An 18,008-nucleotide genomic window follows, 5' to 3' on the forward strand; every position below is an offset into this window, starting at 1 on the left:
GTTTGTTCATTTCAATGTATAGCGCTGTAATCTATTTCGCACGGTAAGAATATTTTAATTTTTATTACCAAGTAAGGCCCACTGGGCTATATGGCTCTTTTTCAGAAGTGACTTCGCCACAAACAATAGCTCGACAAAGTGGTCTATCATCGTGTGGAAATTGATATTAGCCAAAGAACCTAAACGCGTGTTTCTATACGTGGAGGCAAAACCCGGAGGACCCGGAGAAAAACCCACGTGACCACGGGGAGAGTATGCGGGGTCGGACCCACGACCTCCTGTATACCTGGCGAAGTAGTTAACATCTCCTAGCCACCGCAGCGCCCAAGAGGTGGCGCTGTGGTTAGCATCACGTCAGTAGCAAGTGATATTTGAACCGCGATTACCCCCTTCAACAACCCAGTGACCCATGAGGTGAAGTATGGTCAAATCCCCATGAACAGCAAGGGGGTGGGGGAGTTTATTCATCCAGCAGTGGATTAGCAATCGGCTGTAAATTATGAATGCGTGTAATGGTTTCTTACCTGCAACTTCGATGAACAATATTAGTGTATTTTACTTTTATAGATTTTCCAATGACAATCTTACACGTTCAGTGCATTGCAATAAGACTCCCACTGAACGTTCGCGACCCCCCCCCCCCGCCATGGGTAGCTAATATATTCCCCTCCGTGTAGGTACGTAACGTCAAATTCTGGGCTGCTGTGTGCTTCATGACTTTCGTATGGCTGCTGATGTAGATGCTGAGTAACAACAACAACTTCACATGCAGGTGGTCAAGCCCAGACAAACCGCATCAGGATGTCTCCGTATTTCTGGTGTACGCTGCTCGGTGTTGGGAGAGTTCAAAATAAAAGTGTCTTCACGCGATGACCCCAAACAGCGTCGTGTTATTGACACAAATCGGACCGTCATTTCTTCAAACTCCATCTCGTGGGCATGCAAGCCCACAGAGGCCCCCATTAACAGGCAAAAACAACAGAAGGGCAATAACAACAACAAGTCGCGTTTGTCCAAAACCCACCCAAACGATGACAAACGATGAATGTGGTGCATTCACGCACGACCGCGTCGTGGATAAGTTGGTTGCAATTTGGAAATTAAAATAATTACTTCAACATGAAATGATGGAGCAAGGTTGGATTTAAATCATTGTAATTGTTTTTTTTCCACCCGTCACCAAGGCTCTATTGCGCACAGGTTATCGCAGGTGGTCTAATGGATCCAAGGTCTGAATTCAAACAGTTGCACCAACCTAATGCACATTTTTGAATCCTACAGTATCATCCAGGAGGTTTTTCCGTGTTCGATCGCGTAAATATAAATGTTCCGTTAAACCCGCCACAACCTGACACAGCCAAGAAGTAAGGTTTGTCACGTTAACAAAACGTGCTAATCTTCTTGGTTCTTTCGGTAAAGTCACGTAGAAGGGAAGTAATAAAATAATAAAAATGAAACATAATAAAATCATTCTCACGACGTTTCTTTTCATTCTTCACCTGAGGATGGCTGCTTGCGTTGTGGCTGAAACGTCGTGAGAATTATTTTATTATGTTTTATTTTTATTATTTTATTACTTCCCTTCTACGTGACTTTACCGAAAGAACCAAGAAGATGAATCCCTGCAGTCACGAAAGCTTTAAATCGAAAAACGTGCTAATTCATTACAAGTACAGTACACCGGTGTGTTGGAGAGTAAACCCACAACATTGACAATGCGCGTAACCGTGACGTTTCGCCGGTAATCGCAACCAGCCTCATCAGACGACAGCCAGAAATCTGTCTGCTGCCCGATTTCTATTTACACGATCTAGCCCAAAAAAAACTCTATCATGGATAATATTGGTCGCAAAAGCGAAAAAGTGTCAAGATTTGACTGCACCAATCAATCGTACGACCACGCTTATTTCAATTGGAGCTTGTGGTAGCACTGAATAGCAGCGCATTACTGAATAGCAGCGCATTACATTGGGAGTAAAATACAAATGTAAGTTGTAGTTTTTGTTCTGCAGTTGGGGTTTATTGACAAAATAACTTCACGTAACTATGCATAACTGCGTGCAAGTTCACTCACGTTCAGACACTCAGTTCATTTTCAAGTGGAACGTGCTGTGCATGTTCTAGGATGCATCGAACACAGCGCAACCGTCTGTTTTGACTTCAGATAAGTCCCTGAACTCGTTGTTGTGATGTTGCGATGTTGCACAAAAAAGACTGTATCGGTTGTTTTTAATTCCGTGCAATAAAACCTTCTTGCTGGCATTTTCCTGTAGAAAACAAATCATTAGCAAAGGCACCAGTCATCGTTTAATGGTATCATCAGTGGTTTCACAATTACCTGGAAGAAGATCCAGAAACAAAATAAAAAGCAATTACTCCGATTGATTAATCGTAACAGCATGCAGAAATAATATTCTTAAAAATGTTATTTAAAAAATAAATTGAGAAATGCCATCGCGTTCGCAATGAGGCAGTTGAACTTCTCTGCAAATAGCATAACTTTCACCGATGTTAGGTTTTAACATTGTATAAGCACATACCCAGCCAATTAATACTGCTCCCATTCCATGTATTCAAGGTGAAAGACATTAACGTACCACACCACGCCATCGTGTAACAATGCAGGGGTTTAATGTCATTTGGCAGTCAGCCCATCAGGCATGCAGTTCTGACATGATATCGTAATTTAGCAGTCTTCCCTGCATGTCAATTATAAACTTTAAAAGCAAAAGCAGTGCCCTTTAAAGACACGCTCCTGCCGAATACCGTACGCACACTGAATGCGGTCGCTAAAGATTCCGCGCCCGAATCATCAAGGCCCCTTTTTCAACAAAAGGAAGCATGTAAAATGGACGGCAGAAGCAAGAGTTACAAATGACCGTTAAAATATTCATTATTAATGAGAACGCTACAGGCATTTACCCTGCCATTAACAAAAAATACCCATTAGCTCACGATGGTTAAACCCCAAAGGGATTGTCCTTCCCTTCTGAGCTGCATCAACATTCAGATACAGCCATAACTTGCACATGGGCCGGGAATTGCGGTGCAATATATTAACGGTAAATATTCACATTCAAAAGCGGTTACACATTGTTTTTAAACTCTCGAAACAGGCACAAACATAGCCCACGCGACGGAGAACAGATTCTGGCGGTGTGAGGTGCGCGAAACGTGTCAAAAGACGAAACGCAACCATTCATTTTGCGGCAACGCATGCGCACCAATTTGATCGCAAACACACAAGTGGCATCGGGAGGGCAAAGTGACATGAGGCCCTCATCTCCGCGGGCGGGTAGAGACGAGTTTCACAGAACGAGACCCTGAGGGCTGAGCACAAAGTTCCACGGCAGTCCGGTCCCACGACGCGTCTCGTGGCTTCTCCGTCGGCAGGGGAGGGGTTTCCGTAAAACCCCGCGAAGCTCCACAGCGCAACGGGCATCCGTAGCACATTGGCGACGGAAAACAACAAGAAACGGAAGGAGGAGAGACGGAGGGGGAGGGTGGAAATCGAAAAAGTGGCAAGTGCAAGGAGAAATTTGCTCTTTGGTTTTGGTCGGTTTCGTTCCCTTCCCATCCCGAGTTGTCCCGTGTCGAGGATGTAATCCAGCGCGTGCGTGCGCGCGTGCGTGCGTGCGTGCGTGCGTGCGTGCGTGCGTGCGTGCGCGCGCGTGCGTGCGTGCGTGCGTGCGTGCGCGCGCGCGTGCGTGCGTGCGTGCGTGCGTGCGTGCGTGCGTGCGTGCGCGCGCGCGCGTGCGTGCGTGCGTGCGTGCGTGCGCGCGGCGCGCGCGTGCGTGCGTGCGTGCGTGCGTGCGTGCGTGCGTGCGTGCGTGCGTGCGTGCGTGCGTGCGCGCGACGAGCAAGCGGCCGGCTTTCAGTCGAGCTCCGTCAATCCACACGGCCGCCGGAATTCCTGGCCTCTCTCGTGCAGCCACTTGTTGGCGACTGTCGGGGGGGAGAGAGGAGGAGGAGGCGTCACAGACGGCGAGGCTTTGCAGGAATCACGCGAAAACGAGCGTATGGCTGCGGCTGCGACGCGGTGGCGTGGCGCGTGCGTGCGGTGCGGGAGACTCACCCCACTTGCTGCCCACGAGCACAGGACAGGCGGCGTGCCGCGTGTCGTAGTCGCCCTCGCCGCTCGCTAGCATGTTGTGCCAGAACACGGCCGAGCCCTGTGCGAGCCCGGGGAGGGAGCCCAACAAGCAACCACCACCACAGCCACAGCCGGCACCACAACCACAGCCACCAGAACCAAACACCATAACCACAGCAACCACCACAACCACAGCCATCAGAACCAGACACAGCACCACAACCACAACCACCAGAACCAACACCATAACCACAGGCACCACCACAACCACAGCCACCAGAACCATCACCACAACCACAACCACCAGAACCAACACCATAACCACAGGCACCACCACCACCACAGCCACCAGAAACAGAGTCAGCACCACAACCACAGCCACCAGAACCAGAGTCAGCACCACAACCACAGCAAGCACAACCGCAGGCAGCGCAGCCGCAACGAGCACCACAGCCCACCACAACAACATCCAGCACCGCAGCCACAGACAACACCACAACCACAGTCAGCACAACCACAACCAGAACAATCACCACCATCATCATCATTACAGCACCATTTCCAGCAGCACCATCGCCAACAGCATCACCATCACCAGCACCAAAGCCACCGTAGTACCCATCAACCACAACCATCACCAGCACAATGAAATCCACCATCGGCACCACAACCACCATCACCATCAACGTGTGAACAACAACAACAAAAAACACACAAACAAGCACAGTGTCAATAACCAAGACGACAACACGAAGAGCTACACAAGACCTGTGACTAAATCTATGGACGCGTTCCTATTCCCGTGCGCTCCCAACGAGCGCGCCTGGTACGTCCACAAAGTACAAGCTCGTTGCAGCAACAACAAAAAAAAACACGCTCGGTCAGGCTTTACAATAGTGTCACCAACGCTTGCGGGCGATCGGGCCTGCGCGGGGAGCCAGGGGGAGGAAGCGCGCACAGCTGGGAGCGGAAGATGGAAATAGATGCACGAGCCGGCGGGGACAGGGGCAGGTTACATAATCCCTGCGCGAGCTGACAAGGTAGCTGCTGATGCTGCTGCTGCTTGCGCGACGGTGACGCATGAAGCAGAGGTTGCAAACGGGTTTTGATTCCTTACCCGTACCCGTACCCGGCCGCACCAGGGTCGCAAATGGGTACCCGTACCCAGCCGGGTACGGGTACGGGTACCCGTACCCTACCCGTACCCTTAACTTACCCGAAATGAGTGACAAACGGTTACTCACCAGTGACTCACGGACTACCCGTACCCGTACCCGGCCACACCAGGGTCGCAAACGGCTACCCGTACCCGTACCCGGCCAGGTACGGGTAGCCGGGTATCGGGTAGGGTACGGGTATCGGGTACCCGGTTGCGACCTCTGGCATGAAGTAGTTGCACAGCAGCCGCGCTTAATTACTCGTACATAACACAATTGTAAATAATCCAAGTGGGATTCAACCCCTGAAGATGCCCGCACACGGTAGGTAGCGCTGGGCGACAGCTTGAGAGAATGAATTAATCAGAATCCGAATGTTTATTTAGACTGGAGGAATCCGATGAGCTATGAAGTTTTTTTTCACAGACATCCAGTAAATCCTCCACGCACAACCCCAAACCATAAACAACAACAACAACAACAACAAAACGCATACTTCGGATTGCAAGCGGCCATGAAAGCGTAGGGCGTTAAATGAAAACGACTCCCCACCTTTTTGGGCAAAACCGTCGCCCCAACTCCTGGAAAGACGGTCGCTCCACCAGCTGCCACTTCGCTCATCTGTGAAGGCGACAGGGAAACGAGACCTCGTCAGGTGCCACACGTTGCGGCAATAAACACAAGCGGTTCTTGACCCTCTTGTACGAATTGTTCGTATGTATGTTGAACTTCTTTCGCACCACACGGAGCCAACCGTGCTGATCGAAGGTTGCGGGGGAAGGACAACAAACTAAACACAAAAATCAGTTCTAAAGAAATGAGTTTTCCACCTAGATTGTAAAAGTCCACAGCTCCCAGCGGCTTCCGAATATCAGAAGAGCGTTCCAGACGGCCGCAGAAGCCTAACTGAAAGCACGCGATGCAGTGACCGTCTTTGTTCAATAGGCAAAAGCCGTTGCGAGGAGTTTGCCTGATGGTTCTTCACAATAAAGAGTGCATGTATACAGCGCCGAGATGCAACATCTCACGAAACAGTAAAAGAATGTCGCGCGCTAAAACGAGGTCGTGTGGAAAGAAGAGGCTATTTTATTTTGATTGCAAGAGGGAAGCTAAGGGATGAGAGTCTGTGGCAGTGCTGGTGTTACTCCACCTACTGGTTCGAAAGGGGCTAACTTCCACCGTAAGCACCTTGATCACTGATACACGTTTTAAAAGTAGTCTTCTCTTTCGGCTTTTTTTAAATTAACGACAGCTCAAGACACACGAGATTGACTTTCGTAGTTTTAATTACACGACTTTTATAACGATAGTAAATTATTTCTAACTCATGCACATTTTGATTTAAAGCTTTCGTGACTGCGGGGATTCATATTCTTGGTTCTTTCGGTAAAGTTATTTTCCTGCTACGTGACTTTACCGAAAGAACCAAGAATATCATGCATATTTCATGAATCAAACACGTTGTTCAATCAAGATCTCGGAGGTGCTGAACCAAAGCTCAAAGTCTCCCATACCTAAGCCTGAACGAGTCAGAACCAGAACGGGTGAGAGCCAGAATGGGTCAGAGCCTGAACTGGTGAGAGCCAGAATGGGTCACAGCCTGAACTGGTGAGAGCCAGAATGGGTCACAGCCTGAACGGGTGAGAGCCAGAATGGGTCACAGCCTGAACTGGTGAGAACCAGAATGGGTCACAGCCAGAACGGGTGAGAGCCAGAATGGGTCACAGCCAGAACGGGTGAGAGCCAGAATGGGTCACAGCCAGAACGGGTGAGAGCCAAAATGGGTCACAGCCTGAACGGGCCAGAGCCAGAATGGGTCAGAGCCTGAACGGGTGAGAGCCAGAATGGGTCACAGCCTGAACTGGTGAGAGCCAGAATGGGTCATAGCCTGAACGGGTGAGAGCCAGAATGGGTCACAGCCAGAACGGGTGAGAGCCAGAATGGGTCACAGCCTGAACGGGTGAGAGCCAGAATGGGTCACAGCCTGAACTGGTGAGAGCCAGAATGGGTCAGAGCCTGAACGGGTGAGAGCCAGAATGGGTCACAGCCAGAACGGGTGAGAGCCAGAATGGGTCACAGCCTGAACTGGTGAGAGCCAGAATGGGTCATAGCCTGAACGGGTGAGAGCCAGAATGGGTCAGAGCCTGAACTGGTGAGAGCCAGAATGGGTCACAGCCTGAACTGGTGAGAACCAGAATGGGTCACAGCCAGAACGGGTGAGAGCCAGAATGGGTCACAGCCAGAACGGGTGAGAGCCAGAATGGGTCACAGCCAGAACGGGTGAGAGCCAGAATGGGTCACAGCCTGAACGGGTCAGAGCCAGAATGGGTCAGAGCCTGAACGGGTGAGAGCCAGAATGGGTCAGAGCCTGAACGGGTGAGAGCCAGAATGGGTCACAGCCTGAACGGGTGAGAGCCAGAATGGGTCACAGCCTGAACAGGTGAGAACCAGAATGGGTCACAGCCTGAACGGGTGAGAGCCAGAATGGGTCACGGCCTGAACAGGTGAGAGCCAGAATGGGTCACAGCCTGAACGGGTGAGAGCCAGAATGGGTCACAGCCTGAACGGGTGAGAGTCAGAATGGGTCACAGCCTGAACGGGTGAGAGCCAGAATGGATCAGAGCCTGAACTGGTGAGAGCCAGCACTGCTTATTGCCAGAACAGGAGACAGCCTGAACAGCTGAGCGGCTGAACCGGCGAGAGCCTTGCACAGGTGGGAGCCGTGAGCTGACGATGGTGATTGGATTCTGCTGCTGCCGCCGCCGCTGCTGCTGCTGCGTGTGTGTGCAGTGGGGGAGAATGTTCCAGGCAGCACGTGTATCGACGGAGAAATTTCGCTCAGCCAAGGACAGTGCTGGCTCTGGGTACAATGGGCAGTCTATGTCGACGGCGGTTTCCTGTGGTCAGCGGAATGAGAAATTTACGAAATTTGCTCATCGAAGGCACCCAAGAGTAACGCTCTAAGGCGGTCTAACATACAAACAAAAACAATGAGAATGTTGAAAGCGGCGAAAGCGACCTCGTGACAACACCGCGGATTAAATCAACATTCCAGTCGATTTAAACAAGAGCCTGTCGGGTAATGCCAGCCCTGTGGGAAGTCCACGGGAAGCATCCCCATGGGTCTAAGCAAACACAGCCCCCCCCCCCCCCATCAATTAGAGCGAGGCCTGGAACCCTGGAGAGGAATGTGGCTGCAAGGTGAGACCCCCCCAACCCGTCTCGTGCAAGCCGACCAGGGCCTCCTGTCCAATTTGCCCCATGACGGACGCCACGGGGCAAACATTCAGGCGGTGCATTCTGGACATTTGGCGATGGTCATAAATGACGTCACGCGATTTTTTTACGATTTTTGACCCCCCCTCTCCCCCCTTGTCACACGGCGTCACAAAAAGTCAGACCCCCCCTCAAATATGACGTCACAAAGCTCTGCCCCCTCCCCCCACAACCATATTTACACTTTGAAAATAAAACATGCTTCAAATCGCTTTAAACTATTGTCATTGTAGTGCGTATTTAATGTGGCGCTGCACTCTGATGTTGTAGGAGAAAACATTGTTAAAAAGTATATTTAATTAAGTAGAACGTATTTTTATTAAAAAGTATAGTTAATTAAGTAGAACGTATTCTTGCTTCTTTCGGTAAAGTCACGTAGAAGGGAAATAATTAAATATAAAACAATTTTTTTTTTGTATTTCCCTTCTACGTGACTTTACCGAAAGAACCAAGAATATGAATCCCTGCAGTCACGAAAGCTTTAAATCAAAATTTAAGTAGAACGTGTTGTCTATATTTATTTAAAGTTGCGCATTTTGATGTGAAGTTCCATTTCTCAACCCCCCCCCCCCTCGTCACACATCGTCACAAATGTCTGACACCACCCCCCACCCAGGTGCGTGACGTCATTTATGGACGGCCCCTTTGGCGATGGTCATAAACTTCAACCACCGTGCAATCCACTGTTGGTGGATAAGGACCCCCTCCGACCTCTGACGTCATGTAGGTCATGGGGGTTGACGACTTTACTTCAGCACCCTGCTCGGGTCGGTTTATTAGGAAGTCACTGGATCTGTGCACTTTAAAATCTCGACTGAAAACTAATTTCTGTAAAAAAAACAGCTTTTTGTGTTTAGTTTGTTGTCCTTCCCCCGCACCTCCCATTAGCGCGTTTGGCTACGTACGGTGCGAAAGAAGTTCAACATACATATATGGTGGAGCGCAAGACGCTGGGAGCATGGTATAGTACAATAGGTGATTTGAAGCTTTCGTGACTGCAGGAATTACTCTTTGGTTCTTTCGGTAAAGTCACGTAGAAATAAAATAAATTAAATTATAGAGTACGACGTTTAGATTGCAACACAAGCAACCGTCATCAGGTAGAACTAAATTTGAGAGAGAGAGACGAAACACAGACACGGAGACACACAGACAGACACACAAGCAGAGAGAGAGACAACATAGACACACAGACAGACACACAAGGAGAGAGAGACAACATAGACACAGAGACACACAACACAGAGACACACAGAGAGAAACACACAACATAGACACACAGACAGACACACAAGGAGAGACAACACAGACACACAGAGAGAGACACACAACATAGACACACAGACAGACACACAAGCAGAGAGAGACAACACAGACACACAGAGAGAGACACACAACATAGACACACAGACAGACACACAAGCAGAGACAACACAGAGACACAGAGAGAGAGACACACAACATTGACACACAGCCAGACACACAAGCAGAGAGAGACAACACAGAGACACACAGAGAGAGACACACAACATAGACACACAGACACAAGCAGAGAAAGACAACACAGAGACACACAGAGAGAAACACACACAACATAGACACACAGAGACCCAATGTCTCTGTGTCGAGGCCTTAAATAGAGAGAGGGGGTGGGGTGGGCAGAGAGAGAGAGGTGGGTCTGCTGGGGCAGCTACTGGAGCAGAGAAATTAGCATGTCAATGTGTGTGTGTGTCTGTGTGTCTGTGTGTCAATGTTGTCTCTCTCTGCTTGTGTGTCTGTCTGTGTGTCTCCGTGTCTGTGTTTTGTCTCTCTGTGTGTGTCTCTGTGTTGTCTCTCTATGCTTGTGTGTCTGTGTCTCTGTCTGTGTTTTGTCTCTCTCTCAAATGTAGTTCTACCTGATGACGGTTGCTTGTGTTGCAATTGAAACGTCGTATTCTATTATCAAATGTATTTTCTTTCTACGTGACTTTACCGAAAGAACCAAAGAGTCGTGCAATAGATGTTGGAGGCACTGCCCTCTGCTGACAGCCCAGCCCCGCAGCAGGCTACACATCACCAGGTTGATGAGTGGGGGCGCCCATCCGAGCACTATCCAGTGCTGATGTGTAAACATGATGTGCAAATTTCGATTTAAAGCTTTCGTGACTGCAGGGATTCATCTTCTTGGTTCTTTCGGTAAAGTCACGTAGAAGGAAAATAATAAAAATAAACATAATAAAATAATTCTCATGACGTTTCGGCCACAACGCAAGCATCCGTCCTCAGGTGAAGAACAGGTCTGTCGGAAAGACATTCAGACGCTGTCTTTCCGACAGACCTGTTCTTCACATCAGGACGGCTGCTTGCGTTGTGGCCGAAACGTCGTGAGAATTATTTTATTATGTTTTATTTTTATTATTTTATTATTTTCCTTCTACGTGACTTTACCGAAAGAACCAAGAAGATAATCTGACAGTGTTCTTCAAATAAAAAAATACATGTTGCGGTGCATAAATGTTAATCATGGGTGGCATAAAAAGCACAGGTGCTTGGTTACAGCACTTGCCCCAACAGTCTATGTGGTATATGCAATGGGAGTATGCATGCGGGAGTGTGCTTGTGTGTACGGGGGATCTTTGTCTTTGATTGCTTGTGTGCAAGCTGAGGACAAGGGGATTCTTTTGGGAAGACATCAAATGAAATGTCACAGGAGCAGTAATAAGAATAGTAATGACTGCACGCCTAGGTTTGTTAATTCAAGGGTTTTAGCGTTGTCAATAATCGCGTTCATAAACAATACAAATTATTATCGGGTTTGCGGGAAGGCATCAACTAATATAAAGGTCTAGCCTCGTGTCTGTGTGTGTCTCTGTGTCTGTTATGAGGAGCGGTAGTGTAGCGGTGAGCGCACTGCGCTACGAACCTGGAGACCAGAGTTGGATTCCCGCTCACGACCAATAACAGCGGAGAATATTTAAACCGCTCCTGGGCCTACCCTCAGCCTCAAATGAGTACCCAGTGCAGTGCATAAACATCAGCACCGGGGAGACAAAGGCGGCCGGGCACGGTGTTGGCCACCCACCCTCGTGTGCCAGGGATCTGTACTTTGTCTTTGCTATACCGTATGGACATATACGGTATGTAGGATGGACACAACTTCAGGAAAATTAAAAGTGCGTGGTTTGGAAAAATGGACGGAGCCGGAAAGAGTTGAAGACCTAACAGAGAATGGCTTGAGGACGACATCACAAGAGATTGGTGCCAGATAGACTTGGGCCACTACCTGAGCATATTGGCACAAGACAGAGGAAAGTGAAAACAACAAATGACGACACGTGCAGGAGACACCTACGGACTCTCTGCCCGTGGATCGTGACGATGATGATGATGATGTTATACCGTACCGCACGGTGACTGATGTGCTCGTTGATGAATGCCGCTGACCAATCACATTCAAACAAGCCATGCGGTTTGAACGTCGTGATTGCCACTTGCTTCAATCCGAACGAATTCTTGAACTAGATTTGATTATCGATTTAAAAACTTCAGCAATCAATAATCGATTCCAAAAAGTTAATAAAAAAATTATTGACAACCATAGTCAGGCAGAGACTGACTATGGTTGTGAGATGCCTAGTTGCAAGGCCTGTTGGAGGCAGTACAGCAAGTAGGCATCTGATTCTACAGGCAAAAACACATCTAAAAGAAATGGGCAAACACCCTAATTCAGGGCCCTTGCGAAAATGTATCTTGAGGCTCAGTGAGACTTTCCTGGGTAAACAAAAATACGATTGTATACTCACATATATCAGGAACGTAGCCACCCTGTTTCCTTTCCCATCATATCTAGCGTCCTGGATTCTCTGCAAAATTAAGAGCACACGTCACAATAATTTAGAATAATTTCAACTTGTAACGCAGCACACAACATTGGCTCACTCTCGTAGGGAGACAGAGAGATCGACCCGGAGGCACCGAGGATGTTCCACAGACAAGCAGGAAGGCAGCCACACGACGAGCCGACGTCAACAATTGCCCAAGCTCTGCAGTCCTCTCTATATTAAGGCGTTATCGGTCAATAAGTGCTTAAAACCTCAGTGCTTTGCCCGAATCTACGTACAGCTTTTACAATGTGGTTATTTTTGCACACTGCACGCGTACAACGGATATTATTTAATCATAATAATTGGCCAGATTGCGGAAAAGCAAAAAACACAACTTGAATGTTACATCGATTACTGTGTAATACTGTGATATGCATTGTCCTTGAGTTGTGCGCCTTTTGGCGTCATCTGGTCCAGCACCATGTGAGACTAGGCTCTAAGGAAACTGTCTCGGGTGTGGACCAATCAATTTCAAGGACAGTGCATACATTATCAGAGTTGTGTTTTTTGTTTGCATTCTGACTGCAGGTATTGTGGTCAATGCAAACATGACTCCTTGTAAAAAAAAGTGTTAGTTTTGTTGCCAGATAGAAGGGTAAACAACCAATTATCATATTTTGCTACTGGCAAAGGAGGTCATGTGATGAGCTAATGTGTTGCGCACAATGTGTTTTGTGCCCAGTCATGGAGCTGCGTGTTAAACATTGCTGAGCTCATATCGTGTTGGTAATTTGTTTTGGAATTGACATATTTTTTGCCATTTAATAAAAATCACTGTGGAATGGACATATTTTCAGTGACATTTGGCCAGCTTTTGTGATGCCATAATTTAGCAGTCACCATTTTAATTCACGTAAGCGCACTACATCTTTGACTTGCTCCTTAACGTCTGCTCATGGAAAACTGTTCATACGTGAATTCAAAACTGTCAGCATTCGTAAAACCTTTCTCTGGGCAGGACATTGTAAAGTATGATCTCTATAATTTGCTATAAAAATAAACAAGTATAATCCGTAAAAACAAAGTTTTTCACTATAAATCCTTTATATGCGTGGCGGCTAGAGTCCTCTCGTCCTCTGGCTTGAGATGGCTGCCACCTATGGGTCAGATGATTGCATTGCACAATTAAGCAATTGGTAATTAAATATAATATTTTTGTCCTAAAAAGTGTAACATTTTGGAAAAAAATTTTCACGAACATTAATTGTCACGCACAACGAGTCTGTGTGGAAAATGTCAGCTCGATTGGATCACGGGAAGTGGGTTAAAAAACGACCGAAAGATTTGCACGGTCGTAAGCAAGCAAGCACGCAAGCAAGCAAGCACGCAAGCAAGCAAGCACGCAAGCAAGCAAGCACGCAAGCAAGCACGCAAGCAAGCAAGCACGCTAGCAAGCAAGCACGCACGCAAGCAAGCAAGCACGCAAGCAAGCGAACTTAATATAAAGGATTTAAAAATGACAAATGACTCACAAGGAGATATTTCCCGCTACTGGCCGACTAACGCCCAAAGCCAGCCAGGCTAGGTGCTGAGGCACCCTAAAGGATACGTGCGCAGAGGCATTTGGTTACGTGGTAGGGCACGAAATAAAAAAACAAGTGAATTCATTCAAATATATAATCAACCTTTCTGTCCCCTTCTCTCTCTCTCTATACTCATTGCCTGAAACGCCAGCATAATATGGTTATGTGTACGTTACGAGGGGCAGCCAGTGGCGCATTGGGATATAAGGATGGAATGTGCCTTACAAATGTAGATTATTATTCATTCACATCTGCCCCCAACTCCCATCCCTTAGCCTTTTCAACATTTGATAATTGTTTTTTTACCCTTCTATCTGGCAACAAAACTGACACCTTTTTACAAGGAGTCATGTTTGCATAGACCAAAATACCTGCAGCCATAATGCAAACACAAAAACATAACTCTGATAATATATGCACTGTCCTTGAAGTTGATTGGTCCACACCCGAGACTGCTTTCCTTAGAGCCTAGTCTCACATGGTGTTGGACCAGATGACGCCAATAGGCGCACAACTCAAAGACAATGCACCATCAGAGTATGAGAGCTCGGGTTAAGCATTTACACCATTGGAACCTCATTTGCCAGAATAAAAAATATGATAATTGTTTTTTTACCCTTTTATCTGGCAACAAAACTGACACCTTTTTTTACAAGGAGTCATGTTTGCATAGACCACAATACCTGCAGTCGTAATGCAAACAAAAAACACAACTCTGATAATGTTTGCACTGTCCTTGAAGTTGATTGGTCCACACCCGAGACAGCTTTCCTTAGAGCCTAGTCTCACATGGTGTTGGACCAGATGACGCCAATAGGCGCACAACTCAAAGACAATGCACCATCAGAGTATGAGAGCTCGGGGTGAAGCATGTGCACCATTGGAACCTCATTTGCCAGAATAAAAAATATGATAATTGTTTTTTTACCCTTTTATCTGGCAACAAAACTGACACCTTTTTTACAAGGAGTCATTTTTGCATAGACCACAATACCTGCAGTCGTAATGCAAACAAAAAACACAACTCTGATAATGTTTGCACTGTCCTTGAAGTTGATTGGTCCACACCCGAGACAGCTTTTCTTAGAGCCTAGTCTCACATGGTGTTGGACCAGATGACGCCAATAGGCGCACAACTCAAAGACAATGCACCATCAGAGTATGAGAGCTCGGGGTGAAGCATTTGCACCATTGGAACCTCATTTGCCAGTAAAAACATTTGCCACTCTGCTCGCCCTGATCTATCCCCCACAGCCCCTCCCCTCGGTCCCTCTAGCCCCGCCTTTCCCAGTGGAACAGACACAAACAATTACTCCGTTTTATTTATTTTATATATTAATGAGGCAGTGTTAAGGACAAATTTTGTGATTTTTTTTTACGTGTGCTTGCAGACCATGGTCAACAGAGTGCCTTAGTAAAAACAAAACAATTAACATGGTTATTTTTGGATTCCAAATGGAAAACTTATCGGCTGATTAAAGGCAAGCATTACCAAGTTCGTTTGTACGGTAATTATAATTTGATTTAAACGCACAATCAGATTTGCTTTTTAATCATTGCCATCGCATTCATGGACACAACCACAAAGATCCCCCGTGTAGCCTACATAGACAGTTGGGGCAAGTGTTGTTAGCGAGTACCCATGAAGGCCTGTATGGCACGCGAGCGGGTGATATGGCCAGCAGCATCCCTGACCACCTTTGTCTCCCCAGTACTAATATCTACACAGTGCACTGGTTAATTATTTAAGGGCTGAATCGACTTAGACATTACCCAAAACCGGTTCAGACATCGCTCGCCAATTACATTAGCCAGGGCCAGGAATCGAACTCGAGGCATCGGGCTTGTATCCAAGCACACTGCACCAATGCTGCCCGTACACACGTAACTCTCGACTCTGGTCCCGAAAATTCTAGATTTTAAGCTTTCGTGACTGCAAGGATTCATATTCTTAGGTTTTTTTCGGTAAAGTCACGTAGGTAAAAAATTTAAATTATGGTCCCGAAATTCAGTCTCTAGTCAAGACTGGATTTGAGAACCGGTCTCAATTCCAGACAATAATCCACGTGCTCAGTGCTGATTTGGCATTAACTGAGGCAACAATGTAAAAACTCACCCGTGCAAAGTCGTAGTGCGGCTCGTACTGCCCTCCCATTCCATAATTGGCCACCTGACAACACAGCGAGCCATCAGGGGAGCTTAGTCACCGACACAAACGCACCGAGGCAGCAACAGATCAAGAGGAAATGTCTCAAACGAAAACAACAGAACGAGGGTTAAAAAGGTCAGCTCAGTAATGACCGCAGAGGTCACGGAGGCTGCACGGGGAATATAAAGAGCAACGCGGCAAGGGATCGAGAGGTCCCGGGGAAGAAGAGGACTCATCGACGCAGCAAAGAATGAAGCGGACTTAAACGTGGACTAATACCACCAGCGCAGCAAGGGCTGCGAGGTCTGAAGGCCGAACAAAGTGAGTTTACGTCTACACATCGTTTTATTTGTATTATTTTATTATTTCCCTTCTACGTGACTTTACCGAAAGAACCAAGAAGATGAATCCCTGCAGTCACGAAAGCTTCAAATCGAAATTTAACTCTTTGGTTCTTTCGGTAAAGTCACGTAGGTATAAATCGAGATCAAAGGACAAAATTAACCCTGCACAACATTATTTGTTATCTGAAGTCACTTATAAGGTGTGTAAACCTTTCTGGGCAGGGAGTATAAGTGTGGGGTGTGGGGGGGGGGCATGGGGGTGGGGGAAGAGGCAGTTAGTTACCTGCAGTTCCTCGGCAGTTTCCATGCTCAGCCCCGTGGCCGCCCCTATCCTCCGGTTGATCCGCGCAATCGTTTCATTCTCGTCTTCCGACAACCACGCGCTGCGGGACAAGAAACCCCGCACGCTCGCTTAACCTCCTCCAGAATCAGAACATTGATTCGAACTGGAGGAATTCGATGAGCCATAAATACATTTTTTCACGTTACAACAAACAAACAATAACTACGCTTCGACGGAACCGGATCGGTGTTTGGAGGTCGGATAAAGTGGAGAGGCGTGTATGTAATAACACTGGTCAACACAGTTTTTCTGTCATAAGGTATTCCAACGGTTTTAATGTAATTTTGGGGTGCTGATTCCAAATCTGGCATCAGTTTTTGTCTATCACATCAGGTTGTTGAGATATCAAAAAACATTTTCAATAAAAACTGCAGAAGAAAAATATTAAATAAATGTGGATATCTACATAAAATGATATTGTAAACACACTATCCTAAAAATACAGCACCATATTTTAACACTAAAGCAGTCACTGACTCGCAACAACTTGCAATCATAAGTGACAGAGTTAATTTCGGGTAAAATTAATGAAAATGGGGTATGCCGATAGCATAAAAATGAGATGTGATAGAGCAAATCTGAGATCAGATTTGGAATTAGTCTAAAACAACTGCAAAAGTCCAGGCCAGAAATTATTTTATTTTGTTGACCAGTGTAATCAGCCAACTCAGGAGACGGGGATAGTCTAGCCACCCTCTGATCATTCGTGCGAGACTCCCCCGGCTACACAAGGTGGCAAGGTGGTGCCCGTGACAGGCAGGTGCAGCAGGGAGATTGCTGATCTATTAGTGCTGAGTTTGAGCGTTCTTTTCTCGTATGCATGGGCTTTATCCGGACACACACGCAACGTATTCGTACGCTAAAATACTTACAAGTAACTGAATTGGTTAAAGCATCCTACGTAAGATCCTCGTTCAAGTATCTGGAGACTCCGTAAGGTGTTCCTGGGTGAACTACTTTATTGTGCGTGCCAAATGAATGGTCAGTTGTTGAATCCATAAGTTAAGGTAAAGAGGTCATGCCTGAATGGACAAATTCAGTTGGCTATCTACAACAAGGCAACTCCTATGACTAATTGGGAATGGGACGCAAGCGTAGGATTGATCACCCTGTCGCTGGCCGCCTTTGGGGAGGGTGTATAGTTTCTTTCGGTTAAGTCACGTCTAAAGATAAAATAATTAATTAAATTAAATGTATAGTGTGAAAGGCCGAAACACCCTAGGAACCAAAGGTTCACTACTGACGATGCGCTCCCCAAAT

At 47.0% G+C, this 18,008-nt stretch overlaps 1 protein-coding gene across 3 annotated transcripts in view; it reads right to left on the reverse strand.

The window, feature by feature from the left end:
• Window positions 1-2,614: 2,614 nt before the first annotated feature.
• The window catches only part of LOC144937942 (prolyl 4-hydroxylase subunit alpha-1-like), a 54,807-nt gene continuing 39,413 nt past the window's right edge, over window positions 2,615-18,008 (reverse strand). For all 3 annotated transcript variants that reach the window (XM_078865577.1, XM_078865575.1, XM_078865574.1), the window contains 6 exons: window positions 16,689-16,788; window positions 16,029-16,082; window positions 12,309-12,368; window positions 5,803-5,871; window positions 4,076-4,172; window positions 2,615-3,945 (listed from right to left, as the gene is read on the reverse strand). In XM_078865577.1, coding sequence (XP_078721703.1) covers window positions 3,875-3,945; window positions 4,076-4,172; window positions 5,803-5,871; window positions 12,309-12,368; window positions 16,029-16,082; window positions 16,689-16,788 — 451 coding nt within the window. In that variant the 3' untranslated portion in view covers window positions 2,615-3,874. The remainder of the gene's footprint in view (window positions 3,946-4,075; window positions 4,173-5,802; window positions 5,872-12,308; window positions 12,369-16,028; window positions 16,083-16,688; window positions 16,789-18,008) is intronic.

This window comes from Lampetra fluviatilis, chromosome 20 (genome assembly GCF_964198595.1).
Source record: "Lampetra fluviatilis chromosome 20, kcLamFluv1.1, whole genome shotgun sequence".
Taxonomy (NCBI): Eukaryota; Metazoa; Chordata; class Hyperoartia; order Petromyzontiformes; family Petromyzontidae; genus Lampetra; species Lampetra fluviatilis.